General features: G+C 37.9%; 3 protein-coding genes across 5 annotated transcripts; 2 read left to right on the forward strand and 1 right to left on the reverse strand.

The window, feature by feature from the left end:
* Positions 1-2,161: 2,161 nt before the first annotated feature.
* jam2b (junctional adhesion molecule 2b) lies at positions 2,162-8,956 on the forward strand. The gene is made up of 11 exons (XM_056754153.1): positions 2,162-2,246; positions 3,027-3,032; positions 6,574-6,639; positions 6,731-6,841; positions 6,978-7,127; positions 7,221-7,402; positions 7,630-7,738; positions 7,945-8,064; positions 8,165-8,189; positions 8,288-8,318; positions 8,717-8,956. Exons 1-11 carry the CDS (start codon positions 2,162-2,164, stop codon positions 8,753-8,755), a joined length of 924 nt encoding a protein of 307 aa, XP_056610131.1. The 3' UTR covers positions 8,756-8,956.
* A 614-nt stretch (positions 8,957-9,570) lies between these two features.
* LOC130428035 (piggyBac transposable element-derived protein 4-like) lies at positions 9,571-13,084 on the reverse strand. The gene is made up of 3 exons (XM_056755860.1): positions 12,930-13,084; positions 10,771-11,758; positions 9,571-10,401 (listed from the first exon to the last, which is right to left on the reverse strand). Exons 2-3 carry the CDS (start codon positions 11,749-11,751, stop codon positions 9,973-9,975), a joined length of 1,410 nt encoding a protein of 469 aa, XP_056611838.1. The 5' UTR covers positions 11,752-11,758; positions 12,930-13,084; the 3' UTR covers positions 9,571-9,972.
* On the forward strand, positions 11,821-19,116 carry gabpa (GA binding protein transcription factor subunit alpha). Of its 3 annotated transcripts, none has more exons than XM_056755861.1 (10): positions 11,821-12,473; positions 13,711-13,807; positions 13,924-14,068; positions 14,273-14,357; positions 14,492-14,719; positions 14,857-15,051; positions 17,127-17,174; positions 17,384-17,512; positions 17,827-18,019; positions 18,434-19,116. In XM_056755861.1, the coding sequence occupies exons 2-10, from the start codon at positions 13,731-13,733 to the stop codon at positions 18,696-18,698; spliced, it is 1,365 nt and encodes a 454-aa protein (XP_056611839.1). In that variant the 5' UTR covers positions 11,821-12,473; positions 13,711-13,730; the 3' UTR covers positions 18,699-19,116. The 3 variants fall into 3 exon arrangements, with proteins under 3 accessions (XP_056611839.1, XP_056611840.1, XP_056611841.1); XM_056755862.1 differs by lacking the exon at positions 11,821-12,473 and adding an exon at positions 12,532-12,681; XM_056755863.1 differs by lacking the exon at positions 11,821-12,473 and adding an exon at positions 13,119-13,306.
* The last annotated feature ends 38 nt before the right edge of the window (positions 19,117-19,154 follow it).

Here is a 19,154-nt window from a genome sequence, read left to right on the forward strand (position 1 = left end):
TCCTCGCCCGTACCAGGTGGACGAGTCGAGGTAAAGTATCATTCTAGACATAATTAACAACATACATGAAAGAGTCTCTATTTTAATCTTTTTACTCTACTTTCAGACGCTCATTTTGCGATGAAGTGCGACTGCCTCCAATCCACAGAAGTCCACGTAAGTGTTTGTTATAGATTTTGTGTGTGCATGCCTTCAATCATCTTTGCATCAGAAAGTCTTATTGACTGATTTATCGTTATGGACTTAGCTAAGAGAGAAGAGATCATTCCTCTCTCTGCGGTGGACCTGTGGAAGAGGAAACAGGCCGCGCGAAAGGTAATGAATGAATAAACAGTCACTGTAAAGTTATTAGCGACTGATTCAATGCTTTAACAGGCTAATGGTAACCATAAAGGTCATTTTAATATAGTTCTAAACTTAATAACAAATTGTAAAATGCCTGCGAGGGACACAGTGTCTGCAGTAAGCATTTTGCTTCTGCAGTTGACGCTTCCACAACTGCTCAATAGAGGGCGCCCTCAGCTTGAGCCTTTGCGCCCTCGGCTGCTTCTTGCAGGCCTGGAGACCCCCGGAGGTGAGTGAGCTTCACATATTGTAGGAGAGATACGAGGATCACTAAACCGTTTACATCACAGAACCTTAAATGATCTTAAGTCTTCACCTCAAGTCTTCATGGACTGTTTAGAAGTCTAATGCCCACTTGCTGCAAATGCATATTTTATTTAATTGTCTTGTTCTGGCTTGTTTGCAGGATCACGTCCACTTCTACCATGTTTTCCACCATCCAGACCTCTCCAGCCGCGTCCACCAACGGCAGCGCCGAGGAGACCCGTCAGGACTGAAGTATGTGCCTCTAGTTGCCAAAACACCTGCACATGTCACTATCAATGTTACATTTGATTTCAGTTTGTCTCTGAGGTTTTAGATCTGAATGTGATGGTTCATGTTTTCAGTGCTATAACAGCGACAGTTACAGTGATTAATATCTTTTTCATATTTGTCTCTGCAGACAGGCATGGACTATGGGCTTTTTGTTAAGAAGAGCCCGGGTTTCCATAGATATTATGCCAAATGAAGCGGAATCCAATTAAGTTTTTGTGCAACAGAAAGAGGAATATGTGCAACAGAAAAAGATTATGTGTAACAGAAAAAGATTATGTGTGACAGAAAAAGATTTTGTGTAACAGGAAAAGATTTATGTGTAACAGAAAAACATTGTGTAACAGAAAAGATTATGTGCAACAGAAAAAGAATATGTGCAACAGAAAAAGAATATGTGTAACAGAAAAGATTATGTGTAACAGAAAAGATTATGTGTAACAGAAAAGATTATGTGTAACAGAAAAAGATTATGTGCAACAGAAAAAGAATATGTGCAACAGAAAGAGAATATGTGTAACAGAAAAAGAATATGTGCAACAGAAAAAGAATATGTGCAACAGAAAGAGAATATGTGTAACAGAAAAAGAATATGTGTAACAGAAAAAGAATATGTTAATACGTTTTTGTCAGGAGTTTTTGTTGATTTTTGTTAAAATAAAAATGTGACTTATATACACCACTAGTAATGTGTCTTTATTAAACAATGCAAGAAGCAATCAACATGATCTGGGGTTAAATTAGTAACAGCTAATTTTTTATCTATTCTCTATTTTCTGATGTGGGCTTAAATGGACTATAAGCTGAAACATTCCTTGCTAGGCTTATTTCTTTTGAAAAGAAGTGAATTGATGATTAGATGTCTAGAGGTGTTAATCAGTTCACATTTTGAGTACTCATTAATGCAAATCTTGAACTTTCCCTTTATGCACAACTGATAGTTTTCAAATCGTTTAAAGTGTAATGTTAAGGTTCTTTTATAAATGTAAAAAGAGACAAAAAATAAGAGAACAGTCTGTATTTCTTCACAAGTTTATTCAGTTGACTTAAAAAGGTTAGAGGGAAAACTCGATCACTTCAGATAAAAACAGGTACACTCAGTTTTTAAGCTTCAAAACACGCCCACTTTGCATAACTGCGCTACTTCATCACTTTGCGTCTACCGCCTGGTTATTTAATGTTATTAATTTAGTATGTGATTTTACTGAGCTTTTGAAAATCATCATTCCATTTTTGAAATCCATGCATTTAATGCTCGCGTGACCTTCAGAGATCTATAGTGATGAGCCAGTCAGTTCTGTTACTGTACTATATCCAGAGTCTCCACAAGCAGCTTCAGATGCTGGTATGGACCCAACTTGTTCAAGGTCAGTCAAGTTTTAACCACACAGCTAGTTTAGTCATATCTCACTGCAAACTGCTCTATTTTTCAAATATTTGGTTATCAACAATTAAAAATAAACTATCCGGGTGTTGTGTCCCTCTCACTGCTTATTACTTCTAAGCCTCTGCTGTATGAGGAGGATTCTCCTCCACCCGATCCCACCCTCAACTCCTCTCAGTTCCAATGTCTTATGAGTGATAAAGGTCTTGAAAACTTCAATTGCATTGTATAATGAGAATATGAATTATGAAAATTGATGACTTTCAAAATGCATAAAGGTAAAATATTGAATATATTATTACTGTACAATGAATTTAATTATGATGAAATGAAAATAACATGAAAGAATAAGTATTAAAAGTTAATGAGAAACTTAAACGTGTAATTGTAACTTTTTAATAAATAGTCAAGAAGTGAGTGTCAGCTCGTTTTAATTAAGCAACAACAAATATTTTAAATGAATATACTAAATGAATGCTTAAACCATAACTAATAAGCTAACACCATAAAAATGTTACATGACTTTATTTCTGTTCATGTTTAGTAAAATTTAGAGTATCATCCCTATATTTTGGATGTCTCGGTTAAGGCTCAATTGCTGAACAATTTGTGTCAGATAAAACATCTAAAATGTACATCACAACAATTCTGGATCTTCCAACGTTATTGGCATCCTCAATTAAATTCTCTGCCTTACATGTTTTACTATTTCAGGCTCTTGCTCTTCCACATGTATATTATGTTTTTTTGTTTTTTTCTACAGGTACAGGTACATATTTCGGATTTAGGCTCAAGCAGTGTCTCTGGGATCTCTTTCATCAAGTTTGCATTCAGAACACGTTCTTCGAATATTTCTGCCTTTACTGCTACTCGGGTCCATATTCTTTCTCTGGTTCCAGATACGACATCAGGATTCACCTTATCTGATTCATCAGTCAGACGGGTTTTCTCTGATTCTTGCTGCTGTAATATAGGCTCAATAATAACTACTGGGAAAGCATATTTATTTGTCACATGATTAAAAAGCTGAGCTATAAGCAGTGAGTCTTCATCCTGTGGTGATGGATTGACTGAAGCTACAGAGAACAATTATGATCAGTGTGGCAAGGGGGGCGTGGTTTAGCACGGTCTGCGGCAGAGGGGCGTGTTGGGAGAACGACGGTGAGTAAGCAGATCAACGCTATACTGAAAACACCTGCTTCTCGTTGTAGTAATTGGCGATGAGACGCATTTAAGGCACGAAGGAGGACAGAGAGAGCAGACAGAGAGAGAGAAACGACCCCGCCTCCTCTCTTCCCGGGTTTCGGCACCAGAGTAACAATGTTCGATACGAAGGCAGAAAGGAGGCGGGGTCGGCGTGGCTGGGAAACACGTAAATTTAATTCCACATATAATAATAACACTTCCGGGTTCAAAGACCCGTTCTCTCTGTCCGTTCTACAACTCTTCTGTTGATGAATCTTTCTGCTCGGGTATATCCTGGACGCACCGTCTCTGTATCTCCCGAGTACCATCGTTTCCCAGCCTGTTTCTCTCTCTCTGTCTGCTTCCTCCTTCGTGCCTTAAATGCGTCTCCTCGCCAATTACTAGAACGAGAAGCAGGTGTTTTCAATATAGCGTTGATCTGCTTACTCACCGTCGTTCTCCCGACACGCCCCTCTGCCGCAGACCGTGCTAAACCACGCCCCCTTGCCACAATCAGTAATTAATAATTATGTATGTAAAACCTAAGATAAAGGTATTAAGCATAATAGTTAAAGTATTCTACTGATGAGGACCCAACCATAAATATAAAAATATAAAATGTAAAGCATGCGCTAGGTGTTACTCTCCAGTTTAAAAAGAATACATAACAAAAAGAAGAAAATCAAAAGCAAATTCCTCCAAACATTATCTTCATTCAGCCAAGATAGAAAATGAGACAAAATTTAAATTATAAATCTGTACATGAGATAAGATCAATATTAATTAAGTTAATCTTAGCTGTGTCTACAACAAAGATTATAGCCATTTAGTGACCTGTTTATACACATACAGTAGACAGTGTTTTAATGATGGTCACAGCTGGATTATACCTGTTACGCTGAGAACCAGTAAGAGTAATGCATCCATTTGCCAAACATATCCCAAGAAGGCTGCTTTTCTGATTTATTAAGAGATGATTAAATAAAGAATCATGAGAACAATCGAAGAACATTAGAAATCATGTTTCACATCATATGTGTAGTTCAATGAAAGGCCTCAAAAACTGTAAATGATAAAAGCGCAAAACAAAAAAGTCAATAAAACAGGTAGGTTGGAAAAACTCTTGGTTATGGCTGAGAAAAAGGAAATATATCGTTATTCTTATATATGTTTACATCACATTAACGTAGTTGTCTCTTAAAAATTATAATAACATGGATGTGATTATGAAAAAGATGATTTATTTATATGGTTCTCTTCAGAAATGTCAAATTATTACACGAGTGGTAAATCATCAGTACTGGGTGAATATCACAGGCCTATGTGTGGATTAATCACAAAGTCGGTTATTTGCTTTATAGTAACCTGCATGTTAAACTTGTGTAAACGTGAAGAAACAATGTATGTTCTTAATATATACTTCATATTTATATCACATCTGGCCTACTTAAGCTAAAGTTATTGATAAACTTTTTGATAAACTTGTTTGTCCTTTTTCGCAAATTCTTTTGAAGGCCTATTTAATTGTCTTCATAACTTGTTTCGTATGCGCTTCTGATCCTCCGTTTTGAGAGGAAATATACAAAATATTTTAATTGTAGCCTACCAAAGTAATGACAATATGAATTGCATCTGCGCTGTGCCTGCGCAGTTCTCTGCTCTTTGATGGGAGCGCGCACCCGTCGTCAATAACTTCTGAACAGCGCGAAGTATCTCGCACCAGTTTCCACGCGCTCCCAAAGTAGTCGGACAACCTGAGGATGACCATAACACAGATATCAACTTTCCCTGCTCTTCTGTTTCTACTCTACGGTAAGAATACTTGCGTTTGAAATGTTGCATGATATTCTGGATGCGTTTTAAAAAAACATAAAATTTTGTCCGCAACTAGAACGCTATATTATTACAAAGAGTGAGTAGAAAAAACACTTAGTAATAACTTTCATTCATCATTTGAATTATTTACATTTTACCAAAAGGTTTCCTTCAATTTTATATCTCGTTCATTTAGGTCTTTCTTGCAATACAATTATTTTTTCACCGTGTGTGGGGGTTGTTTGAAAGTTAGATGAATGCTTTGAGGGTCTGGATAGGGTGGGTGGGGGTCCTGTAAGACGCAAACAAACTTCTTAAGCAGCATTTGAACACATGAGATTCTGAGGGTGATTAAATGTCCGTGAAGATGTTGTCCACATCACTCTGATGTGGCAGAGACTCTTTCTTGTTGTAGATGCCCTTTGACTGAATCATGTGTACTGGTCATTATCGTGATTACCAAGACAGCATGCTGAGCATGCCATGAGAAAATCTCGATCCCACCCTATAATCTTTACAGTGTATATTACTGTTACAAATTTGTGCAAATTAGGCCTATGTAATACTTTATTGGCAATGGTCATTTGTCCTATAAAGATTGTATTATTATTTTCTGAAAAATACTGTGGCAGCTAAAAATGAAAGATTTTACCTTTTGCATTAGGTTGTGGTATAAGTATGTTTTTTTTTCTTTGCCTGGTTTTGGGTAAAAAAACGAACCATCTAGAAAACAAAAGACATTTTCTCACACTTTTCTCCAGAAATGCATGAGAAGGTTTCTGTGTTTTAGGAGGTTATCAGGGCTGCTCTACCACCCCCACTATCCAAAGCTGGAGTTTGTCAGAACATCCATTACAGACATTCCTATACATCCCTGCTCCTGGCACAGCCAGAGCAGTAATTAGTTTAAGTTATGTTTTGTGTTATATGAATCACTTTACACAATTAAACGAAAACTTAAAAGCTCTAAAACTGAAAAAGTTGTTATACACATTTTTTTAGAAACCAGAGAAAAAAGGTGATTGAAGCAGGGAGTGTGCGTGCATGCATAAACGTCTGCATATTCATTTTGTCCAGGTCTTGAAAACCAGCTGATCAGAATTATGTAAGAAAAGTAATAAAATTGAAGTAATAAAAGTGATAAAAGCGTCTGCATAAAAGTTTTTATAATAAAAGTGATAATTTTAATAAATAAAAGTGCCCTTTAAGTTAATAAGAATATAACTGCATGCTCTGTACCTTCCACTGTAAATCATGATATGAAATAATGTGGAGTGTTGCATAAATCTAGCATCTCTTGTCTTCTGCAGTTTCTATTTCAGCTTCTGTTACCGTGACAACCAGAAAACCGAAATTGGAGGTCCATGAAAACACAAGTAAGTTGATTACACTTAGTTCAGTGTTGAGTTATACAGTATAAGAGCTCTTAGACCATATAAGCTGACTTTTTATTTGTTGTTGCAAAAGATGCCATACTGTCTTGTGAGTTCAGAACAGAGAGAGAAACAAACCCTCGTGTTGAATGGAAGAAGAGGGCCAAAGATGTATCGTATGTTTATTTTGATGGTGAATTTACAGGTGTGTTATTGTTTTGCTCACTAGTAGACACTTACACATTTTTTACCCATTAGTTGTCAATCACATCAATGATAGTTCTTGCAGAATAAGTCTTTGTCTTAAGCAAATCTTAATTTTCTTTACATACCATAACCAGATTCATTTAAAGGACGTGCATCCATTGACGGAGCAACGGTGACCCTTCGTGGTGTTACACAGAAAGACTCAGGCGTGTATCAATGTGAGGTCACAGCCCGCCATGACAAAATCAACCTAGGGGAAGTCATGGTCACTCTCAGTGTGCTTGGTGAGAGGTTTTTTTATCATTTTGTTTTGAACGCATTGTTTTTACCATTAAGCATTAAAAATGATGTAGGGCTAATGCATCTTACGCCAACAGTGCCCCCACATGCACCGTCATGTGACGTCCCAGAAACAGTTGTGAGAGGTTATTCCGTCGAGATGCACTGCAAAGACAAACTGAGTGTTCCCCCTGCCACCTACAGCTGGTACAAAGACAACAAACTATTGAATACAGCCCCTGAAATCAACTACAGCCTGGACCCCAAAACAGGGACTCTGGTTAGTTTCAATCTCTTTCTCTAACTTGGCCACAATAAGTATCACAGAGGACCCAAGTGGGCAACCCTCTGGACCATGTTATAGAATAAAACAAAATAAACTTCCGGCAACCTTTTCCGCTGATGGTTGACATGTAAAGACAACACTGATTATAGTTTGGCTTTGATACCTTCATTACATGACATGTTTGTTTTACATCTGCTGTTTCCTTCCTTGCTTGTGAAAAGAAGTTCAAGAGTGTCTCCAAATCTGATGAGGGACAGTATCGATGTGAAGCATCCAATGGGGTGGGAGCACCAAAAAGTTGTGCCGGTCAGCATATGATGATAACAGAATGTAAGTAAAGCACAGATTGATAATATAATGACAGCTCAAATATTATTTCGATCTTTTGAAATAAAGTAGTCCATACTCACATTTATTTGTATAAAGATATTAACCAGTATTTTGTGGGCATTTTCAAAAATATAAATATTGAGAAATAACCTGACAACTTAACATTCAAGGTTAACAACAAATGTTTTTGTCTTGCCCTGTTTCAGTTGAGTTAAACCTGACTTTGGTTATAGCTGTAGGAGTGGGAGCCTTCTTGCTTCTTCTCTCTTTCATTCTAGCCCTCTGTCTCTGCTGCAAGAGAGGATGCTGTTGTTGCTGTCGTCAGAGTGAGTTCAACTTCAGTCAAAACCATACAGATTGATGAGAAACTTTATATTCCACTTTCGTATCTTGATACTCTATTGAAATTCTTGCATTTGCCAACAGAGAGTGAAGGAGACAAAAAGCAAAGGTATCTTTTATAATGCACTTAAAATGCAAACCTAGCCTTTTAACATATAAAACAAAAATATATATTATGGACTAAACAAGATGGTTATTACATTTCAGAGCTGAGACCAGCTGTAACCCTCCAACAGATGTAAGTCCTGACATTTTTTACATTTTTATACTTCGTTCACTAGGCTTATTCAAGTTAACTTTGTTAATCAAATTAATATTAAATGTGATGTGTGTGATAGTTTTCACTGTCTTTCTTAGTTTCCCTTTGTCTTCCATTGGTCAGCCAAACAGATCCCTCCAGCTCCACACCATTGATTGAACCATTGTTCATGTGTCAGACTGGTGAAGCTCATACAAACACAGCAGCGACACTGTTTACATTTAGTTTATGGAAATCAACCTCTTCGCTAATTAAATAGGTGAAAAACAGGAGTTAGGAGAAAATATTTAAACAGTGAAAAAACGACACACATCACATTTATTATGTAGAGGTTAAAAAAAACTTATACAATGACCATTGATCATTTGTCTCCTCAGCCCAGACATTACAGACACACACAATCCTTTGTGCTTTGAAGACTGTGGACACACAAACACCTGTGAAGAATGATTAAGAGTTTGTATATTCGCAAAGCACCTTGATGACCCTCTTTGCTGCTTTCTGTTTCATACAGTGAAAGGTAAAATGTCTCTGAAATGATAGTTATTGGAGCAGTTCTTATGCATCAACACAACTGATGGTTGTGACACTTAGAATTTGATCTTACATCAAGTGCATTATCTGTTCCTTAGTTGGGTGTTAAGATCAGAATTAAAGGTGATTTCAGTTTTGATCCACTTAAACTTGTGTAAAAGGTTTCATTTATGTTTTATAAAAATTGTGTAGCATTATAATTTCCTTGTGTTTTGGATGACCTTGAGGTTATAGAAAGTACTGTACAAATATTGCACTATTGCATTTTCCAAAATGAATGCTTTTGAGTATTTTTGTTTTTGGAATCAACAAGACATTAAATATAAAGGCCATTATAGTAATACAAATGTATTGGTCCTATTGATTTGTGAGGTAACAGAATTGAATGGTCTCTGGATGTTTATAATTTAATCAAAAGCATACAGTGAGTGAGCCAAAAATCTCTGCAAAAGCTGTTGTTCACTTGCAAAAAACATAATGTAGGCGAGCAGCAAAAGCTGACAAAGTTGTTGTATGATCATACTGTATACTGTATAAGATAAATTAGCTCAATGCAAAATTCACAGCAACAACTTTTTTGGTATATATTTTTTGTAGATTAAATGACTGTAGCTACTGCACCACGATCAATTTTTTAAATAAAGAAAACACAATAAGCTTGTTTTTCTATATGGTATTTTATTCATTAGCTTCAAAGGACTGTAAAAATATATATCTTTATTCAATATACTATTGTATACGAACATATTTTTTAACTTTGCATTTAAGTTTGAAATGTACATTTTTGCAATGATTGCAAAAAACATGACCCTGGTATTACTGAGCATTTGAAACAAATTCTATACAAAAATACATAAATTCAATAACTTAATTAAATAAACCTGTAAAAAGGTCAAGAGACAATACAGCAATAATGAGCAAGCAACAGGTATACGTAGTGATAATTCAATCTGTGTACAAATAAAATACTTGCGTAAACATTTTCTAGCCACAAACTTCACAAAATTTAATTCAGTGAAGTGAGCCTTACTAATTACCATTAATAAACAAATGGTAACCATAACAGTAAAATAATGGGGAAATGTAAACAAAATTCTCTTCATGCATTTGCACACACTAGACAGTAGACCGTTATGACCGCGTGTTCCTTGCAAATGGGCATTTTGCATTTTTGGCACATCATGCTAGTTTTTCTGTTTTTTTTGCCACATGCTCGACACCTTTTCCTTTTGCTATGGTTAGGTGCGGTGGCGGCGTCATCTCCTTTCAAATGTTGTGCTTCCTTCAGCAAATAGAGGGAGGCTGGTGTGCGGGGAATATACTGTCGTCTTTCCATTAATGGGAACACCAGAGCATTCCCTAGCTCTTCCAGAAAATGCCGCCTCCTGTTGCCCATCCCTCTGCTCCATGAAGGATTTATTTCTGTCCACAAAACAAATGCATTGTAGGCAGAGACATCCAACATGTGGTAAAAAAGTACCATGGACCAGCGTGATGATGTTTTTTTGCAGGAGTATTTGCCAAGAACCTAAAAAATGACATATAAAAACATAACATTAGGCTTATCAGTTGTAACAATGAACAATACTCTTTTTATATATGAAAATAATGAAGTGTGCCAATAACACAAAGTTACACCAAAGTAGTAAAAATACCCTATCAAGGTTAGAAACGCTATCTTTGGTCCGGTTGTAGTCCGAGATTATTTTGGGCATATGGTTGTCCCTAATGCTTACTGTGGCATCCTTGTGATGCGTGCTCATGAAAAGCATTTTTTTTCTTTCAGAAAAATAAGACACAACAGTATGTGTGTCCGTGAAGGCAAACTCAAAGAGTATTTAGCCCTTTTATTGTATGAAAGAAATGCAAGTGGGAGTTCGGTGTTATTTTTCCTTACTGGTCCAATCATGGTCAGGTTCTTTTTGAGCAGCTCCTGACCAAGAGCATACGAGGTGAAAAAACAGTTACATGTGATTGTGTGTCCCTGGAGACCAGACGTCATGTCTAGGACCACACGCTTCGCCTGATTCTTTACTGGCTGTCCATCATCAGTACTACCAGTGTAGACCTGCATGTTCCACACATAGCTTGTCCTGGCATCACATGCTGCCCAGAGTTTAATTCCATATCTGCCCAGTTTTTTGGGCATGTAATTTCTGAAGGGACAGCGACCTCTAAAACGGACCAGACAATCACCCACAGTAACATCTGGACCTGGATTAAACACGAGTCGAAGGCATTTAACCCACTTCTCCCAGAAATCTCTAATTTCCGCCATCTTGTCACGCTTTTTCCGTCTTTTGTCCATGTTGCTAAAGCAGATGATCCTTGATAAAGTCATAAACCTGCCCTTTCGCATGGTAGCACAAAAAATTGGCCTTCCTGTCTCGCCTTGCCATAAACTTGCTAAAGGCTCATGGTGGGATCGATACACGCCTGCCAGAATCATAAGGCCAATATATCCCTGTATGTCTATCCAGTCCAGCTTTCTCCAGCCTTTACCCAACACACGTTGTGCCTCTAGATTGGTCAAGGTGATCAAAATCTTCCTCATAGACTCTGAAAAAAATAAATCAAATGTTGATTTTATGTCCTCAGCACGAGAACATGAAAACTTGGTTGGCCCAGGAGTCTTTTTGATGGCACAGTCAATCGGTAACGTCCCTGCAGTTTGGATAGAAGATGGACTCCATAATAAGCTCCCATCTTTGGACTGGTAATTCACGTCTAGAGGGCCCGCTTCCGCAGAGACTTCTTCAACAGCTGCTCGGTGATTTGCTTCATTGTCTGTATTGTTCAGTGTTGCAGACGCTTGTGCCCATCGCTTAGTGCCCGTCTGGCCTCTTTCACCATCAACCAGGTGTAAAACATCATCCATAAAGAAACTGTAAACAAAGTCACACACTTTAAGCTGCAGGAAAATGTAGAAACATGCAGTGTTTTGTCTGCCACATCCTAAACATTTTAAGCAGCGAAGGACCGCCTACCTGTCAATCAACCACTGCACTAAAACAACATTTTAAATACATGCATCCTTAAACGAAACTATTCTAATATACCTTTTAGTCTAGGTCTTGATATAAACACGCCATAAATATGATATAGTCACAAGTACGTAAATGGGTCCTGCGATCAGGATGTCTTATGTAACCTTATACAAAAGGGGTCCAAGCATTATAACTCTGACTAAATAATTTTATTAGTAAGTTTGTAATGCTCGAAATGTTATACTAAAACTGACAGCAATGTCCGAGTAACGAGTTTCGAAACAATGATGTTAGCATTGCCCTTTTAAAGCTCCAGCCAATACACCGAAGCACAACACCCTAAGTTAACGTTACTTGTCTGCCGCTTGCTATTATTTTAACGTTACACAAAATAACACCACAATACAGTATTTGTCTAAACTGCATTAGACATATTGTATGTAATGTTGCTGTCAGTGGGCAGCAAGGCCTCCTGCTCATCCCCGCCCCCAATGCAATGTTGACCAAAAACCAGTATGAACATTCACTCAACTTATTAGCACACACTAAACTACAGACACCCAGCTTTATTCCTCAAAATCTCTAACGCAACCTTACCGATCGCGATAAAGAGGTACGTGGGCAGTGATTTTATTGTTTATGCACTTAATGTGTACAGAATCCATCGTTACATATATGCGAGTTTATAAGCGTGTCAGTTTTCCCGCTTTCTGGCGGAGAGACGCTAGCTAAGCTAGTTTTTAGCATCCTGAGGGGGAACTGAGCTAGCCGGAGTGCTAACACTACTGACAATAACCCAGCCCTCTCACATTCGACAAAAAGTAGGTAACGTGCAAAACTTTTGTGTACTTTAGGCTGGTCTATTTAACATTGTAGCTATTTAACAGAGAGCCCACGTAAACGTAAAATCAATGGCAATAAACCCGTGAGTTTATTTGAGGGAGTAGTAGATAATCCGTTCATTCAGGCGTGTCTCTCTCTCTCGACAGCGTAAGCTAGGCAGCTAACAGAGGCCAGGTATACATATATATTTACAGTTAAACACGTTCGATGACTGAAATGATTGTACCTGTCGTGGAAATTACACCATTCACGAATCTTATATTTTAACTCCGTGTTGTTTCCGTTCGTTTCTTCGGTCGCGCGACTGTTTTCGGAAGTCTGTCAGCCGCCGTGACTTCGGCCAGGATTTCCGGCTGCTTTTACATCTGCCCTTCTCTTGTTTTGTTTCCGTTTCTTCCATTTCCGTTTTAACTTTCCAGAATCAAAAGTCTTGATATGTAGCTATCCCCGAAAAGTTTCAAAAGTTTTGAAAAGCTGCTTTTTACTTCGATCTTTGCGGTTATATTACGAAATCCAAAACCACTCCAACATGGCAACTGCGTTTGTATCGATTCGCGAGTCGTCTTCCCACCTAGTCGTTGGTGGAAATTATATTATTAAAATGTTGAGTTTAAATCAAGGCACTCTTTATATAGATAGTGGACAGACCAAAAGAAATGCATATTTAATAAATAAGTGCGTTTTGTGTTTATTATCAGCGACAGTATGGGAAAGATGTTATGATGGGCCTATTCGGAGGCAAAGCCTCGGTGTTGCGTGAGAGTTGCAGAGTTTAGAGACTTCATATTCAGTCCACTAAAGTACAAGGAACTACTGTACTGAATGTGTTTACGTGAACATTTGCTATGTTTGCGACGGCCTTTGATATAATTTATAATTTTGCATCTATTTAAACGCTAAAATAGTTTCAACAAATAAAGTTTTATTTTGAAATATAGATTTTGCTCTTTTATACTGATGATTAAATAAATGTATTTTTCACGTGTTCTTAATGCATTTTGTTTTAGGTGTTTAAGGAGTTGAAGGGATGTCAAAAAGTGAGACAGAGGAGATGATTGAAATTGAGATTGATGGACAGGAGAAACAGGAGTGTCTAGAGGAGGGGTAAATTCATTTTTCTCTTCTTTAGTCTCTGTTGTCTTCTATCAATATTTTAGTATAAATGTTGTGTCAATGTTGTATCTAAACCTTTAGTTTATTTGTGTGTTTGTTGTCTTAAGAGTTGAGGAGCAAACCATTTCAGCAGCTGAACTGATTACACAAGATATAGACATCAATGAACCGATCGGTAACCTGAAGAAGTTACTGGAGCCTCGTCTTCAGGTCCAACTGGATGGATATGACATATGCTTGCAAGATATTCTAGTATGTGATTTTGTAGTATTTTAATCCTTATACAGTAGGCCCTACACTTATTTTCTTAGGCTCTGCATTCATTACACAACTTTCAGTTTTCCTTGGGCTGTGATTATCATCTGCACCAGCAGAAATCTCTATAGTACACTAAAGGCACGTGTCTATTCATTGTTTAAAGTATTCTCTCCTGCTCTCTTTCGTTTCCTCATTTAGTTACATCCTGACCACAGCCTGTTCGATCAAGGAGTGAAGACAGATGGCACAGTACAGCTCAGTGTGCAGATTGTTACGAAACAGGGTAACATTTTATAATTGTGAATAGTATTGCAATTGGATAAATATCAACTAGTGGCTTTTAGATAAACATTAGTATTTACAGCAATAGAAGTATTTGCAAATCCAACTTACTGGTGCACCTTTGCTTTGTTTTAGGGGAAGAGAAATTAAATATTCTTGAGATCGTGAAACCAGTGGAGACCGTGGAGGTTGTGATCGATCCAGATGCGGCTGCAGGGGAAGAGGGCCACCTAGTAGAGGATGGGCAGGTGATCGCTGTGGAGCGAGCTGCCATGGCAGATGAGACCTCAGAACAGGTGACCCGCTGGGCAGCAGCACTGGAAGGCTACCGCAAGGAGCAGGTTCGACTGAGCATCCCCTATGGTGTGTATTTCTAATTATAATCGAGTTTAAAGTTCTGTAAATATTGATTTTATTGTTAGATCAATTCCTATTTTACATTCTTAGCAACTAAGAGTGTTTAGCTATGTAACCAGCTCTGTTGGATATCTGTTTGTCAGACCCGGTGCAGTGGACAGCAGATCAGGTGATCCACTGGGCAGTCTGGGTGATGAAAGAGTTTGGGATTGAGGAAATGGAGGTGGGAGGTATTCATATTCCCGGTCGCCAGCTCTGTGCTTTCAGCCAGGATGAGTTCCTCCAGAGAGTGCCCAGCGGAGAGATACTGTGGAGCCACCTGGAGTTGCTACGCAAGTGTAAGTTTCAGAGAGGATACAAAGAATGAGTTGAATGTGTTGTGCTGTCAACGTTAACGCTTGCGATACGTTTTATTTCAGATTTACGCGTTAAAGAAATTAAGGCAACATCCGTTTATTTTGTCATCCTTTGTCTAGCCTTACATTATATAATCACACTATTATTCATGTAAAGGCTTTTGAACCACTTACGCGTGATTTGAAATAGTTACCTTGATGTGTAGATAGACAGCTTCTAGATGTCGGATGCAGCACAATGCAACGCGACAGCGGTCCAATCTACGGCTGTGACGGTGGCCTGGGTCAGCCAGCCCACCGTGGTGGTAAAGTGCCATGACTGTGGTGAACTGCCACCGGCGGTAGTGCACATCACTCTGACAACTATAGGTGTAATAAATATGACAGATGCCACAACGATTGCTAATTGTAGCCTTTCAGTTGTGGATGGTTTTACTTAAAAGGTCTTACAATAACAGAAATTATTGGCATACGTTTCCGTTGGTGCGTTCGAGCGCGGGCCTTCACGGCAAAACCAATGTTATTCTGCGCATTTTCCAATGGATCTTGTTGTTAAATGAACAGATACATAAAAACTGGCTATGAGCCGCTTGCTTAGTGTCGGAGCGCGCGCAGGTTTTGCCGGGTTGCGGAGAGACATCTATCTATTCATTTGTGCTCCTGTGCACATATTCTGAATGCGGATTTAGTGCAGCTGTACATATTTATCTGGACAATGTCCACATGTAAATTTCCCATCAACGAATTGGAAAATTTTTAGTTTTTATGGCAATCTGAATAGGAAAGCCAAGGTAGGTTTAAACCGTTTGTTTCAAATGGAATTGTTAAGGACTTTAAGGGTTACCTAACTGAATGAAGTATTCACTGCAACAAGAGCTTTTTTATTAGCTTTCTTATATCATTTGAGTTTTCATTATTAACGGATGTTTATTTAAATGTTTTATATGCCGTGATGTGCCGTTTCACTGATGGATTTGCACGTTAGACATTGACGGATGTTTCATCCTCATTTATTTCAGATTTCAAATTTCTATTTCAAGTATTTAACAATTTCAAGTATTTAAATAAGTTATGTATTTCTCTTCCATTCGTCATGTGGTTGCTACACGCAAATATAATAATATGAATATGATTTGTATAAATAATATATATTTCTCAACCAACGCACCACCGCGGTTGATTGTCTATTACCACCGCAGTGGTAAAAAACTGCCACCGTCACAGCCCTTTCCAGTCTGGTGTATACAGTCACAGGCTAAAAGCTGCGTCAGTGAATCTCTGTCAGAATCTTCTAGACAGCGCACCAGCCTGCTTTTTATCTAGTATGTTCGTAAGCACAGATTTCAATGTGCTAAATAAAATCCTTAATGAACGCAGAGAGTAGTGAACATGAGAAAGTGCGTCAGTTCTGCCTAGAGCGGCAGCTAAAAGGGGCCGTATTTTTAAACATGCTGCTGTGACTCCTGTCACTAATGTTAATCAAAGAACAAAAGAAAAGAGGAAATCAATGTGTTTGGTAGCTTTAATTCTGTATTTAATTCAGAATAAAGCATTAAAGACTGAACTGTTTGAGAACTAAATTCAATTCCTGTATAGCTGTAAGCTCTGAATTATTCTGAACTTCAATGTTGAACGGCTATAATTGATGTTAGTAAGCGCACATGTACGATTGGAGGAAACTGGGTTAAAGATTTGACTTGGGGCAGGATGGGAGACAGGAGGTTTGTACGCAGATGTGCTCTTAAAATAAAAAAAAGAATAATTGATTTAATGGTGCAGTTCTGATATCAGAATGTTGGCTTTCATTCATAAAATAATGTTTTTAAAGAAATCGAATGTTTCTACTTTAATTTGTAGATCAAATGTGAAATTATTAGAGTGTAAAAGTATATTTAAAACATTCATGTTATGTGCGATTAATCACGATTAATCACAAAAGAAATATGTGTTAATCCGATTTTTTTAAACGATTGACAGCACTAGTAGTTTTCAATGAACCATCTTTAATACTAAATTTGTTTAGCCGTTATACACCATCTCTCTAATGTTGTGTGCAGATGTACTTGCGAGTCAGGATCAGGACGCTACAGTCACCATTGATCAACGTGAGTGGATCTTGCATTTTATCTGTTTTTCCAATGATTATACTTTTTCAAGTATCATCAATTAAAACCGTTTTTTGATAACGAGTTCTACACATGACTGCTGCTCAGAAGGCTTTTATGTCTCCAGGGGACACTTGCTTTTATTTCAGTTTTTCATAAAAAGAGCTATGTGTTTGTCTTGTGATTAACAGTTTCTTGCTAATTTCCAGCTATGCAGATCATTCCTGCTCCTGTGCAACAGGCCACGCCCACAGCTATTAAGGTTCTGAAGCACAACAAAACTCCCCGAGCCCCCCGTATCTCTGGAGAGGAGCGCAGCTCTCCTGGCAACCGCACAGGTACACAGTACACAAACATTGTCATTGCAACACACATTGATATTGCAGATTTATATTTTAAAGTACAATATGAATAGCTTATGTAGAATTAAATTGAATAAACTTCATAAGTTTCTCATAAACATGTTTTTTATCACACACTTTATTGGGTGTTTCCAAAAACACACAAAAAATATATAAATAATTTAATTAACTTCTGATTCACAAACTCAACAGAAAAGTCACCTTTTACATTTTTAATTGTGGCCAACCCTCACTTAAACACAACTTTTGTCTAAAAAACGTTTTTGTATTATTGTGTTTTGTTTCCTTAGGTAATAACGGCCAAATCCAGTTGTGGCAGTTTCTCTTGGAGCTTCTTACGGATAAAGACTCCCGGGACTGTATTTCCTGGGTGGGAGAAGAAGGCGAGTTCAAACTCAATCAGCCTGAGCTGGTAGCTCAAAAATGGGGTCAGCGCAAGAACAAGCCCACCATGAACTACGAGAAGCTAAGCAGAGCTCTCAGGTGAGAGTACATCATCTCCTGTTACCACCCATTGAGATTTCCAGCAAAATTATAGGATTTTGAAGCGATATACCTAATCTTTTCTTGCTTTTCAAAGAGCTCTATCAATTCGATGTTATACTACATCCACATGCATGTAACTGATATTTTATTTGTATTCACAAGTCAGAAGAATTTCTAAACTTAAATAGCCAGTTCACTATGAAAATAATTTGTTTGAACATGATGTAATCACTAAAATGTTATTATAAAATGTTATTATTGGACAGTAAATAATGCATCTATGCTTTCATTATCTGTAGCAATAATTTAAAACCATTGTTAACCAATTTATATTTCAATGTATAAGAAAAGTTGACATAAAAAAAGAGAACTCATCTGTTTATCCTTTCACTGACTACTTCCTTATTATAGGTACTACTATGATGGCGACATGATCAGCAAAGTGCAGGGCAAGCGCTTTGTCTACAAGTTTGTGTGTGACCTGAGGACTCTGATTGGATACAGCGCGGCAGAGCTCAACAACCTGGTGACCGAGTGCGAACAGAAGAAACTAGCCCGGGTACAACTGCACGGCCTCGGCCAATCCGTCAACACAGTCACACTGTCCACCGCCACGGGGCAGCCTGTCACAACAGTCACTTTGGCTGCAGCGTCTTTAGAGAAAGACTGTTGTTGAGGCGTGGCTTGTTGCTCCCAGCCAATCGGGAGAAAGGGTTAAGACGGGAGGAAACCGGGTTAAAGATTTGACTTTGGGCAGGGTGGGAGAAAGCGGGTTTGTAAGCAGATGTGCGCTTGTGTATGTATGTTTGTGTGTCCTTAAAATGCTTTGAGTGAATGATTGCATGAGAGAGAAAAAGTATAGATGACTATGTATGAGCTTTCAGTTTTTGTATGCTTGTTCTCTGACTGCAGGGTAGCATTGACTATATTTCCATTGTATATACTCTCTTTTTGATAGCCACGTGGGCAGTGTATTTTGATATTTTCCCTTTGTAAAAGATCTTTTCTTTTTTATTTGGAGTGTCTGATTCCCTCAAGGTGAGGTACTTTTTACTGGCCACCGGAGGGCAATAAAGAGACAGTTGGTTTTTGAATTTCTTTATGCAAAGATTTTATCATGAAGTGAAATGTT

This window comes from Triplophysa dalaica, chromosome 8 (genome assembly GCF_015846415.1).
Source record: "Triplophysa dalaica isolate WHDGS20190420 chromosome 8, ASM1584641v1, whole genome shotgun sequence".
NCBI lineage: Eukaryota > Metazoa > Chordata > Actinopteri > Cypriniformes > Nemacheilidae > Triplophysa > Triplophysa dalaica.

Excerpts from the sequence above, each read along its gene's own strand:
- jam2b (XM_056754153.1), top strand. The coding sequence starts at position 2,162 with ATGAGCCAGTCAGTTCTGTTACTGTACTATATCCAGAGTCTCCACAAG. Across the intron at positions 6,640-6,730 it reads GGAGGTCCATGAAAACACAA|ATGCCATACTGTCTTGTGAG; the intron begins GTAAGTTGATTA and ends TTGTTGCAAAAG. Across the intron at positions 6,842-6,977 it reads TTTTGATGGTGAATTTACAG|ATTCATTTAAAGGACGTGCA; the intron begins GTGTGTTATTGT and ends TACCATAACCAG.
- gabpa (XM_056755861.1), top strand. The coding sequence starts at position 13,731 with ATGTCAAAAAGTGAGACAGAGGAGATGATTGAAATTGAGATTGATGGA. Across the intron at positions 17,513-17,826 it reads CTCTCCTGGCAACCGCACAG|GTAATAACGGCCAAATCCAG; the intron begins GTACACAGTACA and ends TTGTTTCCTTAG. Across the intron at positions 18,020-18,433 it reads AAGCTAAGCAGAGCTCTCAG|GTACTACTATGATGGCGACA; the intron begins GTGAGAGTACAT and ends TCCTTATTATAG.
- LOC130428035 (XM_056755860.1), bottom strand. The coding sequence starts at position 11,751 with ATGGATGATGTTTTACACCTGGTTGATGGTGAAAGAGGCCAGACGGGC. Across the intron at positions 10,402-10,770 it reads ACCTGACCATGATTGGACCA|GTTCTTGGCAAATACTCCTG; the intron begins GTAAGGAAAAAT and ends GTCATTTTTTAG.